The sequence below is a fragment of the Aptenodytes forsteri genome, unplaced genomic scaffold (assembly GCF_000699145.1).
Source record: "Aptenodytes forsteri isolate BGI_AS27 unplaced genomic scaffold, ASM69914v1 Scaffold119, whole genome shotgun sequence".
Lineage (NCBI taxonomy): Eukaryota > Metazoa > Chordata > Aves > Sphenisciformes > Spheniscidae > Aptenodytes > Aptenodytes forsteri.
Window position 1 is genome coordinate 10013779 of NW_008796165.1, and position 13618 is coordinate 10027396.

A 13618-nucleotide genomic window follows, 5' to 3' on the forward strand; every position below is an offset into this window, starting at 1 on the left:
CCCAGCGGCTCGGGGGGGATACATGTGCTTCGCTCCGTGAGGGCTCCCCTCCATCCGAACCTGCGTTTGAGAGGCTGACGATGCCAGAGCTTCTCGGATGCTCTTTCAAAAGCTTCATCATTACTGTGGTTTGGATGGCTACCAAAGCCCTAAATAACAACAACAACAACAACAACAACAATAATAATAATAATAGCAAATTCAGATAAAGGCAGGAAGGAATCTTCCTAATGACATGCTTGCGCTTCGGCGTGTCTCTCCCCAGCCTTCCTCTTGGCACGTCTGCGCCTAGTTAAAGGTCTCCAGCCCGCATGGTGTGGAAGGACAGGCTGGGAGGGCCGGGGGGGGGGGGGGGGGGGGTATTTCTGCTTGATGGCGGAGAGATTCAAAACTCTTCATTTCTTGTGTCACTGGAAGAGAGTGGTTTTCTGAGTAATGCTTAGTAGACCCTATGAATCACCATCTGCATAACTTTATATGGGGGATGCTATTCTCAGCATCTTACTGGAACTATGTAAACTATTACCATTTGTATCTGTTTGTCTGTGCAATGTGCAAATCTATTTCCCCAGAAAGACTATTTCAGAGCAGGTCAAAGGAGGAGACGGGGCAGAACAAAATGTCAGGGTGGCTCGGCGGGTGGAGATGGGTGTTTGGGAGCCAGCAATTGCCATCTTCGGAGGGACAGCCCCTCCGGGGAAGCCTGCGCTGGAAATGCTCAGCAGGAGACCTGATGTGCAGGATGCTGAGTGCCCTGGGAGCGGAGCCGGGAGCAGGCTCGAGGAGCAGGGACTCGGGTCCTGCCCCAGCATCACACCTTGCCTCCCACCCCTGCTCCTTTGGCCTCTTCTTCCAGTGGTTGGTGCACTGAGAAAAATATTGTGGGTCTTTTAAAGAGGCTCAGGAGAGCCATGCCAGCCCGAGACGGGGTTTGGCAATGGGACGGTGCGATGGCAATGCCACCCCGCGCAGAGGAGCCGCCCCCGCACACGCGCTACGGGAGCATGTGCCGGGTAGGCTGGAGGAGCTTTTAGCATTGCTCCCCGTGCTGCGCTGGTTTTGTCAAGAGAGAAGAGTTTATTCTCTTGAGCTGTCAATCCGTCACCTCCCAGAGGCTCTCCGCCTTCTCTCCACATCCGCCTCCCCATCGCTGCCAGTGCTCCCAGATGTGCGCAGCGCCGGGGGCTGCAAATTTCCCCGTGCCTGGGCAGGGGAATCACAGCATCTCCCAAACCTCACCAGGCTGACCCCCAAATGAGGAGAGTGTTGATTGCAGGAGCTGAACATTTCAACTCTTGGTGCTGTTTCAATCCAGACTTTCAGTGTGGAGTGACCTGTAATTTCCATGCAGTTGGATCGAGAGCTTTGCTGTAGGGTTTTTGGGTTGTGGTTTGTTTTTTTTTTTCCAAATAATATTGGCTGAAAATTTTCCAGGAAAATGCAATGCTCTCAAAAGGAGCTGGATTCATGGGTCAGTAGGGTCCTTGCGCTCTCCTGAGCATCTACTGCTGCAAGGCAACATAAGCCCAGCTTGTCTGCTGTGTCCTGCCTGTGTTCGGTGGTGAGCTGGAGGACGCTGATCCCTAATAGCACCTAACAACATCTCTAATTGGTCTCTAACAGTCCCTTCTCTGTCTCAGCTCAGCCAAGCCCCTGCCATTCAGGAGGGAGCATCTAAACATGTCTTCTCATTATGGGCCTCCTCTCGGCCCAGAAACACCGCCTCCTTCCTGGCGGGTGACTGTGGCTGCTGGTGGGGACCACCGGCCACCACCAGCCCGGGCGGCAATTCGGGCTCGTGACCGTGGGACGAGAGCCGGAGTGTGTTGTCGGGGCTCCCAGTCCTGCAGCCTTCCTGCAAGTTTCCTAAATCCCACTTCTCATCGGATTTCTTCATTAAACGTAGATTAGATCAGATGGTGTTTCTTTCACTACAAAGTAATTTGGCTTTCCATTTAGTGGGCCCATCTGATAAATAACGGCTTGAAATAATGTAATTCCACCCGCCCTTGATCACACTGAGCCTGTGCTGGACCTCTGCTCCATCCTTAGCTCTGGCTTGGCACTTCCAGATCTCAGGGTACAATTTGAGTCCCCGCTGTAGGAGGAGAGCCCTGCCTGGAGGAATGGAGACCAAAGCCACCAGGTTATCTTCATTTTACTGACATACAAGCAAAGTGGTGAAGGCAGAGGTGGGGGCTGAGTGTGGGTCACTCAGCTCTCTATCCACCTCTGTGCTTGAGCCCCATCTCCATCCGGGACAGCCCCCAGCGTGCAGGCTCTCCACTGGCACTGACACCACGAGAAGTCCTTGCAGAGGAGTCAGCCAAGACTGAATCTGTAAGGGGGTGCTGGTGCTTAATTCCCGCATGGTCCAAAGCTTTTTGTTCATCAAGAAGTGGGAGCTGAACCTGCATCTTCTTTCTGGGCAGTGAGCAAGGCCAGAGGGGACGTGGTGGGACCTCTCTGCCTCCCTGGTTGCTGGTGCTGTTTGGTTGGTTGGGGGCTGGGCATCCCCAAGCCCAGAGAGCAGATGCTTGTTGTTTGCTGGAGAAAGCAAGGGGGAGTGAGAGCCTCAGAGATCAGAAACCAGCTCCCCCTCCCCAAATTCTCCCGTGCTGGGGAAGGACGGTTGCTCTCAGTGTGTGACATTGAGCTGAGAAGTGCCACCCAACAGAAACATGTGGCACTGCCTCATCTCTTTGGTTGTCAAACCAACCCCAAACCACCCTGATAGGGACGGTGAAGGTGGTGATAACACCTGCGGGATTGATCATGCCGGGGAGTTGAGAAGATGTGCGCTGGAGCTGACCCAGGGGAGCAAAATTTGATGTGCAAAAGCTCGTTTGGATGAAGATTGAGCGGACTCTTCCAGCATCAGGGTATTTACCTCACCTTTAAAATAAACTGAAGCCCCTCTGTGCTTCTGGAGTGTCTTGAAATGGGACATCATAGCTGGGTCAGCAGGACCCTCATAGATCTCTGCGGTCTGTTGCCTCAGTCCCCCTGACCAGCATAGCAGAAACACCTACTTCAGCAGTAGTTCATACCCTCTCCAAGGGTTTAGCTTGTACCCAGCACATTCCTCACTTTTAACGGAGATATGGAGTGATTCCCGCTCCCATCCTTGTTCCGAGCTTGGTGATGGTGGGGACCGCAGCTATTGTGGGCTCCATCAGTCACAGGAGACTCTTTGGGGTCCCCGCTGGCTTGGCGTCTCAGGAGCCATCCCTAGATGAGGTACCCTGGGTTGCCAGCATCTGAGTGTTGATTTTTCCCTGAAATAGCATCTCTGTGACTTTCAGAGATGGTACTTGGCCCTTTTCCCTGAGAAAGCAAGAGGCAGCGCAGCCCCAAATCCCCTGGGCTGCGGGCTTTTGAGCAGTGATGCCAGACATTTACTGTCACCGCAGGACCAATTTACCTCCAGTTTCAGAGGAGAAAACATGTGCACTGATAATTCGGAAACAATGACATCTTAAATTTATGTCCCTCTCCCTAACCTCTTCCATAAGCCTTGCTTTGATCAGAAACCCAGCTGGCATTCCTCCGAGCTTGGGAGGAAGTCTGGAATAAAACCCAAAGACAAGAGCTATGCAAGTCCCCAGAGCCGCCTCCATAGCTCCCCTGGCTGGGGTTTTCATCCTGTCTCCATGGGAGCGCTGGGTCATTTCTTGAAAATGAGGATGTTTTTACGAGTCTGTTGGGACATTTATGGGTCCAGACTGGTGGCTGACTTTGCTCTGCGCACGGACTTCGCATCTGAGATGGTGGAAATGCCCCTTCTGATGGTCAATAATAAGTAGCTGAAGAGTGTGCAATCCCCAGAGAGGTCCTAGCTCAGTAGTTTTCTCCTCTGATATGTCTTCTTCCATGACCTTGTCCCTCTCAAACCTGGTCCCTTTCTTGTCTTGCAGGACGTGGGCTCTCTCATGCCCTGTCTCACTCTTCTCCCCTCCTAAAATCTCATTCTGAAGGATGGCAGCCGCCTCTTTCCGCTACGGCATGACCATCACTGGGGCCGTGCTGCTGGTGACGGGGACGCTGTGCTTCGCCTGGTGGAGCGATGGAGAGGTGGGCACCCCGGCCAGCAGTGGGGCTCGCCTCCTGCCTCCCCGGGAAGCCGAGATGGTGTCCAGCTCCTCCTCCAGTGCCCTGCTCCGCTCCGTCAGCTTCTTCTGCTGTGGCATCGGTGGCATCCTCCTCCTCTTTGGGCTCCTCTGGTCCGTGAAAGCCAACGCCAGGGTGGTCTCCCGCCGCTACCAGTACCATTTCCCCAGGGACCTGCAGTACTTCACCGCGGAGCCTCTGGAGAAGTGGAACTGCAGGTGGGTGCCACAACCCCCTGTGGCGCTTGGGTGGGAAGAAGTTGAGGGTGGGTTTGACTGTCCCGGCATGGCCGTGTACCTAAGCCTGCTCTCAGGCTTGCTTGTGGGCGAGCTCAGATGAGCAGTAACACTGCCGTGCTGCTGGCTGCTGCTCAGACCCCGTTCTGTGCTCTCCTGCTCCCTGAGAAGAAGCTTTTCCTCGTTAGTGTCAACCCGAGCCCGAGCCCCCGCACCCTCCCCTCCCTGCAGGCACCCTCCATGCCCATGCTGGCTGCTCCCGCGGCCGGCTCAGCCACAGATGGCTCTCCTTGCCCTGTGGGACCATCACCGGCTGAGGCAGACATCTCCTTAGCAGAGCCACCAAGCAGAAGGCCGCCAGAAGGTTTTCTGGCAGCGCGCCGGGATTTGGGTGTGGGGGGCTCATCCAGACCTCCAGCTGCTGGAACCTTCCCCGGTGCCACAGGTCTGCAGTGCTCTGTAAGGATGATGGGGTTTGTGCCATCTTTAATGGAAACAAAATCTGTGTTAAAAGGGAGTTAAAAGAAAAAAAGAAGGAAAATAATCCTCAGATTGGCATTGAGATGGGAGTGCAGGTGGAGGGTCCCTCTATGAAGCCTGTTTTGGGGTGTGGGAAGACCCCTCGCCCCCCAAACACCACTGCTGCTTGTTGGGTCCCCAGACTCTTCCTGTGTGAGCCTGAGATTCATTCCCACTTCTTGATTTAAAAGTTTTTTGATCAAAAGGGTTTTTTTCCAGAGACTGCTGTGGAAGCCGAGCCAGCCGGCCCTTCCCAGTGCTGTTTTATGGGGTCACAGCAAAGATCTTGGCTCCAGCATAAATCAGGCTCTGGGGAAAAGCAGCACTAAAAGAAACTTAAGAACATAAAACCATAAAAATTCAGTCGGGGTGGGAGGCACGTTTGTGGTTCTCTGGGCGTTTCGGTGCCCATGTGAATATCAGGGGGTGAGATCATAAGCTGGTCTGGGCAGTCTGGGGGGTTTTCCTCCTCCCATGGAGGGCTTTGCTGTGTTCCCCATGGGGAGTGTCCCCTTCCCTGAGCTCCCTGAGCTCCCGTGCTGGACAGGAAGGCATTGCCCCAGCATCGCTGGTGCTGCAGCAGCTCCTGCAGCCCCAGCTGCGCTGGCATTCGCGCAGCAAAGCCCTCCAAAGCAGAAAACGCCGCTCCGCAGAGGGCTGGCAGCGTGACATCCTGTGCTGGCAGAAACCGCCCTCTCTGCATTTCCAAGGCAGCATCCCTTTGCAAGCTGAGGCTGTTTGGCGAAAGCCACGGTGCGGATGCCCGGGGCAGCAAGTCCGGGACAGGGGGCTGCTGAGTTTGGGATGGAGGCATGCCTGCAGAGCCCTGCAGCTTTCCCTTTGGACAAGCTGTGCCCCCCTGGTGCCTGCAGCCTCCCCGAGCATGCCTCGCTGGGTTTTCAACTGCAAAAGCAAGCGGACGGTGGGTTTTTTTCAAAGCCTCCCCATCTTCGGGACCGCACCGTTTCGTAGGGTGTCGAGAGCGGCCGTGCGCAGGGCAAAGGTTGGGTGGAGGTTTTCCCTGTACACAAGCCGTGTTTGCTCAGCAAAGCGCTGCTGGAAGTGGCACCAGGCTTGGCCGGTGCATGGAGGGCTCCGGCGGGCATGAGGGTGGGGTATGACCGCATTGAACCGGGATGCCTAGCTCTCACCTGGCTGCTCATGCCAAACCACTCAGTCAGCTGCCGGCAGCCTCTGTGCTTTGGGGAGTGACTTTGGGGTTAGGCAGACGACAAGGATGCTCTCCTGCCTGTGGGAAGCAGCGCAGTGCAGAATGAAGGGGCAGATGTCTCGAGAGCCAGCACCTCTGCTGTTTTGTGGTCAGTCACACCTGCAGTTGTTGCTCTTAACACCGGAGGTGGCAGCTCTTCGAGGCTGCCTTGCCAGGCTGCCCTTCCTCTTCTTGGGTGAGGGGTTAATAAACTCAGTGGGAACTGGGCGATGTTGCTTTGTTGCAAGGTCTGATGGATGATGCCCTTCCTCCGGCATGGCTCTTCACCCTCCTGGTGCCAGGAAGCCACTGACACAGTTTTCCAATGACCTCAGGCATGCAAAACCTGCCCATGTGCTGTCCCCAGCACGTGCATGTCCACCATGCTCAGGCATGCTCCAGCCGATGGGGTGCTGGGATGCTCCAGTTGATGGGGCACCACCATGCTCTGGTTGATGGGGCACTGGGATGCTCTGGTTGAGAGGGCACAGGGATGCTGCAGTTGACAGGTGCTGGGGTGCTCCAGTTGTTGGGTGCTGGGATGCTCCGGTTGACAGGGTGCGCTGCTGGGTTTCTTCTTCCTTTGCAGTACCTGGGACACCAGCACCATCCCGACCTACGAAGAAGCCCTGACCTGCAGACCTGCCCATGGCGCCCCAGCCTACGTCCAGCCCCCGAGGAGGAAGGAGGAGCTCACGCCGCCCCTGTATCGCTACCTGGAGGAGGACGAGAGCTGGCAGGGTGGCCACCGGCGCAGCTCCTCCGACAGCGCCTTGTTCCGCCCCAGCCTGTCCTGGCTGGAGACCCAGCACCCCGGGGAGCTGCAGGCAACGCCTCCCCCCAGTTACGAAAACATCAGCATCCGGGGCGTCTGAGCTGGTGGCGATGGGGGGCCGGGACTCTGAGAGTGGCTGCCCGGTCCCTCGGCTTTAAACCGAGTCCCTTCCTTTGCTGGGGTGAGAGGAGGGTGAGCAAGGAGGGGGAAGGCAGAGGGGTCCGTCTCTCTTTCCGAGCGATCAGTCCAGGGCTGTCAGGATTGTGGGTCCTGTGGGCGATGTGTTCGGAGCGGTGGGGGTAACTGGCATGTTTGAAAGCCTTCGTATTTTTAATAAAACCACTGCTGGTTGCAGATGCTTTGCATTCCCTGCTCTGACCTACCGTGGGGAGCTCGTATCAGGTCAGGGGCTGCACACTCAAAGCAAGAGCTATATAATAAAAACTGCAGCAAAGAACAAGGAATCCGGCCATAGAAAAACCAGCTCCGTGCTGCCCTGTTCGCTCCTCTGCCTTTTCAATGCCCCTTCCAGCTGTATCTCCATCCCTTCCACCTTGCTTTCCCCACATACTGACTCCCATGCTTCACTTCATTTGGTTTAGAGGTGTTCAGTGGCTTGTGCATGCATTCAGGGCATCCAAGTGCACTTGGCATTTCAGGCAGTATCCTATAAAAAGACACCCTGAGTGGCTCACCCCCCTCCCTGCCCACCACGGACGGGTTTGCAGCCTTGCCCAGAGGAAATGCCAACTTCATCGGGGGCTGCTGCCGGTTGCTCCATCCCACTGAAATAACGGGCTGCCCTGGGCCCCCTGCAGACCTGCAGGGCTGCAGAGTGGCTGCGGAGCCACAGCCAAATATAACATTATTTATAATAGAATATATTATTTTTCATAAGCCAGGTACATGCTTTTCCACATGGGCAGGCAAGCAAGGGAACAAATCGAAGGCTAATTAAAGCCACTGCTACTGCCTGGCTGTCAGATGTGCGGTGGGAAGGGGACACCTTTTAACGCCCCTGCTCCATCTCAAGCAAACACAGGGCACATGGACGTTATGTCCTCACTCCCCTGGGTGGACCGATCCTGCTCCATCCTTCCCCGGCTTTAGCCTACCCTTCGCAGCCTGGTTGCTGCCCCACCGAGGCAGCCCCACCGGTGCTTCCCCAGCACCCAGCCGGAGCAAGGTGGGGGCTATTCCCAACCCACCAGCCTCCAAAAAGACCCTGGAGCACGCCGTCTTCCCCTGCTGCAGCCCCACAGCCCTTGAAAACATGCTGCGCCCTGGCGTCCCCCTTATTTTGGGGCTCTGCCAGCTCCGATTTACAGCCAAGTCCAGCTCCAGCCCCCAGGGCTGGGAAAGTCCCGTCGGGACCAGCTGCTCTCCAGGTCCCCGTCTCTGCCACCGTGCCCCCTTCTCCCTCCCCGTCCCTTCCCCAGGCATGGGGTCTGGCTGCGCATGCCTTCAGGGAAGGTTACCCGGACACGTGCCAGGCGGCTTCACTGGAGTGTGAACGGCGGGTCGGTGTTTGCATTCATTACAAACCCGTTAAAAACTGGCTGGCTCAGCCCTGGGCAGGACCAGGCTCAACGTGCAGCTGATCCTCAGCCCCTGGCAGCCTCCAGAGAAAGAAACCACTCCTTGCCTTACTCTGGAGGTGTGCTCAGCAGGCAGCAGCCGCAAGTAAACGGGCTTCCCGGCATCTCTCCTCCCCTGCCTCTCCCACCCGGTGCCCATGGCCGAGGAGAAGACCTTTCGCTACGGGTTCATCATGCTGGGTTTCTTCCTGGTGATGACGGGAATGTTCATCATGAGCGTGGAAAAACCCCAGATCTACATCACCTTCTGCACCCTAGGCATCCTGCTCATAGCTGTGGGCATCACCTGGAGCATGTGCCAGTGCTACCCGAAGGTAGGGTCTGTCCCACCACCGTGCGCCTCGGGGAGCTCGAGGACTCAGCCGGGTTTGGGTGGCTTCAGCTCCTTGTCCCACTTCGCTACTGCGGACGTGTAGCCTCAGGCTGTGCCTCAGTTTCCCCATCCATAGGGTGGGGTAGTGGCAGGTCCCGCTGGAGAAAGCCAGCTGGGGCGATCCGGAGGCGGGAGTGTTGGTTTGGGGGCTCTCACCCTGCTACACCTCCCTGCTGATGTCTGCAGGATGTGGCCCCTCTCCCTCGCCCCCCTGTGCCCCGAGGCTGGGTCTTTGCCAAGCAGCAGTGGGGAATAAACCGAAGGAAATCAGCTCGTGTTCACCTCTCCCATGCAAATCCCCCCCAAACCAGCCCCTTCCTTGCACCTGTGGGGGCTCGCAGGCTCCCAGGGCTTTGGAAGAAGGGGCTGTCATGGCCATGGAGGTCCGGAGGGTCCCAGCCCCCCCAAGCACAGCCCTCACCTGCCGGTCTCCTTGGCAGAGGGCACCCTCAGCACGGCAGGGTGGCCACGCGTCCCTGCCCCGGGAAACGGAGCTGGCAGAAAAGGCTTTTTTCCAAGGAGCGGGTGGCTGCGAGGCTGATCTCAGTGCTGCAGGATGGCCCATCAACAGGTTGGCTGCACCCCAAAATGTGGGTTGGTGCATGGGACCCCAGGACTCGGGACCAGCTGGGACCCCCAGGACCGGCCGAGTCCCCTGGGACTGCAGTGAAGCTGACCCCAGCTCCCCCAAAAGCTGAGCTCAGCCCCGGCAAGGAGGGAGATGTGGCATTGTCACTGTGCTCAGGGCTCAAGGATGGGGCACCCTCGGGGTTGTCCCTGGCCACTGACCTCCCTCGTGGGCCCTGGGATCCCCCCTGGGCTCAGGGACACGCATGACCCTGCAGGGAACAAGGGGCTGAGAGCGAGGCAGTGGTGGGTTCATTCAATCACTTATTGATTCCCCCCCAAAAAAACATTTCCAAGCAAGACACTCAAACGGGCTGGGAAAAGACCGAAAACCCAGCTGAAGGGACACCCCAGACTTTTTACCGCTAACGAGGGCTGAGGGTCCCTGTGATGCCCAGCGCAGCCCCCCGGGCGCTGCGTTTCTTTTCCCCCCAGATAACATTCGTCCCCGTGGACCTCGAGGCCGAGCGGTTCCTGGACCACAAACCCATCGTACTGCCGGAGAGGGACACCTGGTAGGTCCCAGTGCCCGGCCCCAGCGGCCGTTTTCCTTTCGGTGGGTGTTTTCATCTGTACACACAGTTATCTGTATGCCCCTGGGGACAAGGGCAGTGTCTGAGCACACTGGCACCGGGGACAACTACACCTATTGCAGCAAAAAATGACAAGCAGGGGCCGGGGTGGGGGAGGCAAGGGCTGGCTGAGTCCCCCAGGGCCAGAGCCAGAGCGATGCTGGACAGTGCAAAGCGTCTAGCTGCGTTCCTGCAGGCACCCCCCTGCAAGGACCTGCTGGCTCTGCTGCTGGCATGGGCAGTGGTGTGGCTTCAGTGTCCTCTAAAGCACCTGATGGAGTCCTATGTGCGTGTCCCCAAGTATCTCCTGGCTCTGTGGGTGTCCAGGTCCTGCTCAGCACCCTGTTCCTCCTTCACCCGCAGCTTGATTGTACCCTGCCCCAACCAAGAGGCCACCAGCACCTACGAGAAAAGCCTGCCGTCCTACGAGCAGATCCAGGGGCAGGTGGTGGGCTCGGGCCCGCTCCCTCCCACGGCCCAGCCCAGACCCCGCAGCTGCTCCCAGCTGGCGGTGCAGGCGAAAGCAGAGGTCCACTGGGAGCTGGGTGGTGCTGGAGACCACCCCGGAGAGCCGGCGCCTCGGCTGGAAACGGCGGCAGGCAGCTGGTACGTGAGGCCCATGGGGTCGAGGTGGCACCAGTGGGATGCGGGGTGAAACTGGGGGGGGCTCAGACCCCCAGTGTGGGGGGAGGGAGAGGGGGCAGAGGGGTCTTTGCTGCTCGCATAGCAGCAACCACCAGACCTCCCAGCTGGAGCCTGGACAGTGCCTCAGCCCATGGGGTCTCTCAGTACCAAATTATTTACCAGGGTGAAATCAGGAGCAAATCTGGGCTGCCTTTGGTTGTGATTTGCATTTTGTTTTTATTTCATTTTATAAATATAAACAATGTCCCTCACCAGCATAAATCCCAAGTTCCTGGTCAGATTTTGATAGAAATGAGACGCTCAGTATGTGTCCCTCAAACCAGATGCCATGTGTGATGCCCATGCATTGGTCCAGGAGACCCCAAAAGTGCTTTGCAGGTGATGGGGGTCACTGTGCAGCCTCGGGGCGTAGGACTCAGGCACCCCCTCTGCCAAAATGCATCTACAGCTGGGAGGGGGGTGCTCTGCTTTCTCCTCAGGATGTGGGCACAGTGTGTGAGGGCAGCCACTACTTTGTCCCATGGGCTGGAGAGGGAACCTGGCAGGGGGGTTGTCCCTGTAAAGGCAGGCACCGGGGGCTGAGATAGGGCCCTCCTGGGGTGGTCCAGCCACCCAGCAAGGGGACTGGTGATGCTGGGACACTGGCTGAGCAATGCTGAGCCCAGCAGCCGCCGGCTCTGGGGGAAACCCCAGCTCCAGCCCAGCTGTGTTTAGTGTAACCCCCACCCTGACCATTGCCCCTCAGCCCTCTCTGTTCCTGCAGCCCCCCCCAGCTGGCCCCAGGGGACGCGCCGCTGGCATGCCTCCTGGAGGACATGGACACGCCGTCGCTGGAGGGTTCCGTGCCCGGCAGCCCCGTGCCATGGGGCCGACCCCCCCCACCATCTGTTGCCCGCTCCAGCTGCACCCCAACCAGCTCCCTGGCGGGGGGAGAGCACCCTGGTTCTCCCCGCAAAGGCAGCGGGGAGGAGGATGACCTCTATTATGGGCTCCGAGAGGGGCCGGATGCTCTGCTCGAGGATAATGACTGCCTTTTTGAGCTGGAAAACTGATTTCCTGGAGAGAATGGCCACTTGGCATGGACCCATCTCGTGGAGGGGACGCAGACATCACCACTTGGAAGAGAGGGGCTTGGGCTGCCCCCTGAAAGTGCAGTGCCTGCAGTGTGGAGGAGCCCCCAGGATCCTGCTGTCCCCCGTGCCATGCTGCGCCCCTCGCGCCCACCCAGCTGCACAGGAGGCTGCCATCCTGCAAAACCTGAGGGGAGCATCACCATCTCCTGAGCCCCAAATTTCTGCAGCAGAGGGGACAGCCAGCAACAAGGCCCCCCTTGCTGGAGCGCTTTGGGTGGGCACAGATAAGCGCGAATGCTGGGCTGGGCAGGATCCGGGCTAAATAATGTCCTTAGGAAGTTAAAACATTAGCTTTGCTGCTTGAAACAGGATCAGCGTTTAGGTAGGTAAAGATGTATTCACCCCAGGTAGGCTTTACGAGGCAGAGATGTCCACAAAGCCTTTTTCCCACTTATCAAAGTTGCCCTGGAATTAAAATTAGATCCTGAAACTCCAGCAGCAGGCAGCTTTCATGACTCCAGGCTGGGAGAGGAGTGATGGGGGGGACAGACTGTGCTGTCCCACATCTCCTGCACGAGGACCAGCTTCCAGCACCAGCGGGGGCAGAGGGCGGAGGACTCATTTGAGCCGAAATCCTGGTGATGGCTGTGGCTTCCCAAGGACCGCTCGAGGTGGTGGCTTTGGGCAATATTTTCTCTCTCCACTGGGTCAGTGTCAACAGCCACAGCGCTGTGGGTGGCTTTGCATGCCAGTGCCCACCGTCCCCAAACTCCCTCTGAATAATAAGCGTTCATTTAAAGTCACATTGATGGAGGTAAGCCTGGTTTGTCTCCACGACAGGGGCAACACAGTGGCTTTCCACAGCCTGTTTGCAACACGCAGAGATGGCAGCGCCGGCAGGAGCTGCAACCTCCGCCTGCCCTTTGGCTGCTCGGGGCCGCAGGGATCTGCGTGGCTGAGCCTCCCCGGGGCAGCTGGGTTTGGATCAAAGCACCAGTGGATCCAATAGTATGGGGATGCTGAGAGTCCCTTACCCGGTTTTGGGAAAGCTGGGCTGGATGCTGCATGTGCCCAGCATGGCCCCAGGAGGCTTGGGAGCACATATCTGCTGGCAGAGCGGCTCTTCAGCAAATTTATGTGGGTTGACACACCCAAAAGTGGGGGGAAAGCTGTCCTCTGGCACCCGAGGGGGATGGAGCATGGGAACCCTGGAAACGATGCTCCCGGCGCTCCCCTGCCAGCCAGGGAGTGCTTTGCTGGAGCAATCCAGGGTGGTGCAAGAAATGGCTCTACATGGGGGCTTCATGCCCCTGTGACTCCCTTCCTGGTGTTACTGCACCCCTTATTCACCTTCATGTCACCACAGCAGCAAGGGGAAAAGGGCAGGCAGCGCCGGTGCTGTCAGGAGGGTGGGGAACGAAGACGCCGGTGTTTGCTAAATATTGCCAGCAGGACTGGGAGCGGCTGTCCAAGAGGAAGCATTACCCAGCTGTTTACACTTGCTCGACTCCTGCCTGTCCTTCCCGGTGGGGGGGAGCGTGGTGGCTGCAGGGACACCATTTGGACAGGGACACGTCTCGCTGGGTTCCGGAGGGTGCCTGGTACAGGACGTCGCTCTGCGTATTCAGTTTAGGACTCTCGTAGAGACCTGAAAGCTTTTGCCCATCTCATGTGCCAGAACTCACTACCACTTTTGGCAAAAGAAACTTAATTTTCAAAAACATTTTCCTTGGGCAGGGGCAGAGGAGAGGGCTGAGACGGGGTCTGGAGCCTCTTCCCCCCCCAGGAACCCTTTGTGCAGCTGGATTTGTGTCCCCACATCCCTCAGCAAAGCATCCTTGCCGTGCCCACAGGCGGGAGGACCCCGGGCACAAAGGCTG

At 57.7% G+C, this 13618-nt stretch overlaps 2 protein-coding genes across 2 annotated transcripts; both read left to right on the forward strand.

The window, feature by feature from the left end:
- The first annotated feature begins 3978 nt into the window (after positions 1-3978).
- Positions 3979-6950, forward strand: TMEM61 (transmembrane protein 61). Its single transcript, XM_009287399.1, has 2 exons — positions 3979-4328; positions 6665-6950. The coding sequence occupies exons 1-2, from the start codon at positions 3979-3981 to the stop codon at positions 6948-6950; spliced, it is 636 nt and encodes a 211-aa protein (XP_009285674.1).
- Positions 6951-8585: 1635 nt separating this feature from the next.
- BSND (barttin CLCNK type accessory beta subunit) lies at positions 8586-11717 on the forward strand. Its single transcript, XM_009287400.1, has 4 exons — positions 8586-8762; positions 9884-9963; positions 10384-10626; positions 11429-11717. Exons 1-4 carry the CDS (start codon positions 8586-8588, stop codon positions 11715-11717), a joined length of 789 nt encoding a protein of 262 aa, XP_009285675.1.
- Positions 11718-13618: the final 1901 nt, after the last annotated feature.